General features: G+C 55.3%; 1 protein-coding gene across 1 annotated transcript; it reads right to left on the reverse strand.

The window, feature by feature from the left end:
* Positions 1-202: 202 nt before the first annotated feature.
* Positions 203-1,216, reverse strand: LOC149345166 (uncharacterized). The gene has a single exon (XM_089547381.1). It carries the CDS (start codon positions 1,214-1,216, stop codon positions 203-205), a length of 1,014 nt encoding a protein of 337 aa, XP_089403507.1.
* Between the last annotated feature and the right edge of the window lie 2,776 nt (positions 1,217-3,992).

The raw sequence follows: 3,992 nt of genomic DNA on the forward strand, positions 1-3,992 counted from the left end.
TGAAAAAGTTATTTTAAACTCTTGCACCCGGGATCTGACTAAAATTTATTACGAGGTCCAGGTACTTTCTCCACATATGCTCATAGTAGCTCCTCAATGTCACTGCATGGTCGTAAAAACAAGAAAAGGGCCAAGTGAAAATTCTATGTCGGATCACAGTCACGTTTATATACCGCAGTGACGAGAACAATGGAGCTAGATGTCACTGCGGAGTCTGGGCGGGCGATTGCCCCTGAGCGGCCGGGGAGTCCGTCTGCTTGCGTTCAGGGTGAGCCCTCTGCGTCTCCTCCATTTGAGCCAGCTCCTTGTCAGTTCGGCGGAGTTCCACCTTGACGAAGCCGTCCAGGAGGTCCGCGTACACGATGGGCTCCTTGACGTCCGTCGGCTTCATCGTGTGCCACGACAGCTGGACAGCGCCGCGGTCTGTGGGCGCGCAGACTTCCCAGTGGCGTTCCACCTGGCGAAAGTGCGTCGCCACTTCTATCCGCTTGAAGGGACCCAGGTGGGCCTCTTCGACCACGTTTCCGATCTCCGAGTAGGTGTAATCCTCGGTCATGCGCGACAGCTGCAGCATGTTGGAGTCGCTCAGCGAGCAGGGCACCTGGCCGATGTGCGCCTTGATGAGCCGCATCCTCTCGGCCGATCCCGGCAGGCCCACGTGCACCCACCGTTCGAAGAGGGGCTCCAGGTCCCGCTGGAGGAGCCAGGGCTTCTTCGCGGACGCCACCACGGCCAGCTCTTCGTTCTCCGAAGAAACCGCCCGCCTCAGGTAATCGGGCAGCTCTCGCCGGAAGCGCTGCGCGTACTCCGCCTCCTCCGGCGCCAGCGCGGTCCCGTAAAGGGTGTCCAGCAGAAAGAAGAACACCATCTTCACCTTTCCCTTGCCCTTGTCCGCGGTGAAGAGAGACTGCAGCTCCTTCTGGCAGTCGCGCCCCGAAGAGCGGCCCAGGAAGTGCTTCATCCGAACGTAGTGCACCTTCCAGTGGGGGTTCTCCTTGGCCACCAGCTTGGCGAGGTAGATGAAGGCCGAGCCGGACGCCCCGTACAGGAGCATGGTGCGGCCCTCCCGCGGGTAGCCGTGCACGAAGCTGCGCAGCTGCCGCTCGGCGGACAGGCAGCCTTCCAGGCGCAGCGTCTCCTCGGCTGAGCTGCAGCTCCCGGGTGAGGTGGGCGAACCCGACCCACTGCTCTCGTTGAGCAAGACGACGGACTCCATGGTCTGGCACACGCTGAGCCGACGGCGCGTGCCCGCCAGCGCGGGCGGCCGTGGGGGCGTCTTGGGGGGCGTTGCGTCGGTATACCGGCACGGAACTGTTGTGATCGGTGCTGCCCGAAGCACGGGGGCTGTGCCGTTCGTCTTCTTTCTCTTCTTCACCCTCGAAGGGCACTGCTAGGCCCACCACTGGGGAACGTCCAATCCGCATCGAGAATGGCGACGATGGTGATCACGGCTACGCCCTCTGTGGCAGGAACGGCAGTTATTGTTACGATGACGATAATGATGATGTGGTCATTCTCTCCAGGTTCCAGGTCTCCTTCGCTGTCTCGTGGATGTACCCGCCTGCGCAAGAGACAGAAAGGCGTGAAATTCTTCAGTACTTGAGACACAGTTCAGTTAGCTAAGTCGATTGCCTTGAAGACACTTTCGAAGGAATTTTCATATAACGGCCGGAATTCAGAAAAAGTTAGAAGCCTCCCACTCCCTTCCATCGTAAAAAATCGCCATTTAGAGCTTTGCAGGCAAAAAATCTAGTGACAGTAAAATTCATGCGAGATATGCACACAGTGTTCTCGCAGTGCCAATCACCGAGCAGTGCGAAAGCTGTATTCCGCAGCAGATGATGTGGTTGGCACTCAGCACTGTTCTTATTCGGTTGAACTTCAAATCGGGTTTATACGGCCCCATTATGATGACATTGTCTTGCTAAGTCACTCAGGACATGAACTGCAAAGCATGATCAATAAGTTTGACAGGCAGAGCAGAACGGTGGGTCTAAGAATTAATATTGTCACGTTTTAGTGACGGAAGTCCAGCGGTCAGGAAGACACCAGAAATACTTGCAAACGAAGCTCTTTATTAGGGCTGACTTGCGCCCGCAAAAGAACTGAATCACTCGGTGGCGGCGTAAGCAACAAGCGTGCTTGTCAATCGTCGATCTACGAATATCCGCCGCTCGCGGCATCGCTCAATTTAAAGCCGGCAAGGAAACTTCCAGATAACAAGACAAGATCATCTACAGAAGTCTGGAAAAACCTAGATGCAGCCTTTCATGGCTGCGATCAATCGAGATTAGTGTGGTCGCTTCTCGCGTCACGAACAAAAGTGATAACAACCCTTTCCTGCAGCCTTGAGCGTGAACGAACAAACACTACAATGATATATGGCATTACCCCCCTTCCAAAGAAGCATCGTCTCGATGCTTTAAAATGAAAATAAACACGGAGAATGAAACTTCGAGTCATTTAGCGTTCATAACATGGCTTCAGGCGTACGACATGTACGACTTCCAGGCGTGGGCGGCGTCGCTGAGATGCTGTCGTGCCGTCGAGGATGACTTCATAGTCGAGGTCACCGATGCGACGGAGAACCCTGTACGGGCCAAAGTAGCGTCGCAGCAACTTTTCGCTCAATCCACGGCGGCGAACTGGCGTCCATATCCAAACCCGATCACCTGGCTTGTAATGCGTGTCTCGTCGGCGCAGATTGTAGCGTCGGGTGTCGGTGTGCTGCTGGTCTTGAATGCGAAGCCGCGCAAGTCTTCGGGCTTCCTCGGCGCGATAAAGGTAGGCGGCGACGTCGAGGTTGTCTTCGTCGGAAACGTGCGGGAGCATTGCGTCGAGTGTTGTCGTGGGCTTCCTGCCGTATACCAGCTGGAATGGAGTAAACCTGCTTGTCTCCTGGGCGGCAGTATTATAGGCGAAGATCACGTAGGGCAGAATAGAGTCCCACGTGTTCGGCGTCGATGTACATGGAGAGCATGTCTGCGATGGTCTTGTTCAGACGCTCTGTTAGTCCGTTGGTTTGCGGATGATAGGCAGTTGTCCTCCGATGGCTTGTCTGGCTGTACTTTAAAATGGCTTGCGTCAGCTGCGCTGTAAATGCTGTTCCTCTGTCTGTGATGAGCACTTCGGGTGCGCCGTGTCGGAGGAGAATTTGTTCGACAAAAAATTTTGCAACTTCTGTTGCGGTACCACTAGGCAACGCTTTTGCTTCGGCGTAGCGGGTCATGTAGTCGGTGGCCACGATGATCCACTTGTTACCTGATGATGAAGTCGGAAAGGGGCCGAGGAGGTCCATCCCGATTTGCTGAAAGGGCTTAATTGGCGGTGGTATGGGGTTCAGGAGTCCGGCTGGTCTAGTCGGAGGCGTTTTGCGTCGCTGACACTCACGGCACGTTTTCACGTAATGGGAAACGTCGGTAGCTAGCCGCAGCCAATAGTACTTCTCCTGGATGCGGTGCAACGTGCGAGCAATCCCGAGATGCCCTGCAGTCGGCTCATCATGACATGCCTGCATAATTTCTTGCCTGAGATTTTTGGGCACGACAAGAAGATGCACTGTCCTGTTGGGCGCGAAGTTCTTCTTCAGAAGGACATTATTGTGAAGGACGAAGGACGACAGTTGGCGCTTGAACCCCCGGGGAGGCGATGCGGTCTTGCCTTTCAAATAATCAACTAGGCTTTGCAACTCAGGATCCGAGCGCTGCTGCTGCGCGAAACTGCTGGCGCTTACCGGTCCTAAGAAAGCGTCGTCGTCTTCCTCTTCCGGTGCTGCGTCTACGGGGGCTCGCGATAGGCAGTCTGCATCGGAATGCTTGCGGCCAGATTTGTAGGCTATAGTTATGTCGAATTCTTGAAGACGCAGGCTCCAACGAGCAAGGCGGCCGGAGGGATCTTTCACATTGGCCAACCAGCACAGAGCATGGTGATCGCTCACAACCTTGAATGGTCGTCCGTATAGGCAGGGGCGAAATTTGGACGTGGCCCAAATA

This window comes from Amblyomma mixtum, chromosome 5 (assembly GCF_055824585.1).
Source record: "Amblyomma mixtum isolate Tamu chromosome 5, ASM5582458v1, whole genome shotgun sequence".
NCBI classification, from domain to species: domain Eukaryota; kingdom Metazoa; phylum Arthropoda; class Arachnida; order Ixodida; family Ixodidae; genus Amblyomma; species Amblyomma mixtum.

Excerpts from the sequence above, each read along its gene's own strand:
- LOC149345166 (XM_089547381.1), bottom strand. The coding sequence starts at position 1,216 with ATGGAGTCCGTCGTCTTGCTCAACGAGAGCAGTGGGTCGGGTTCGCCC.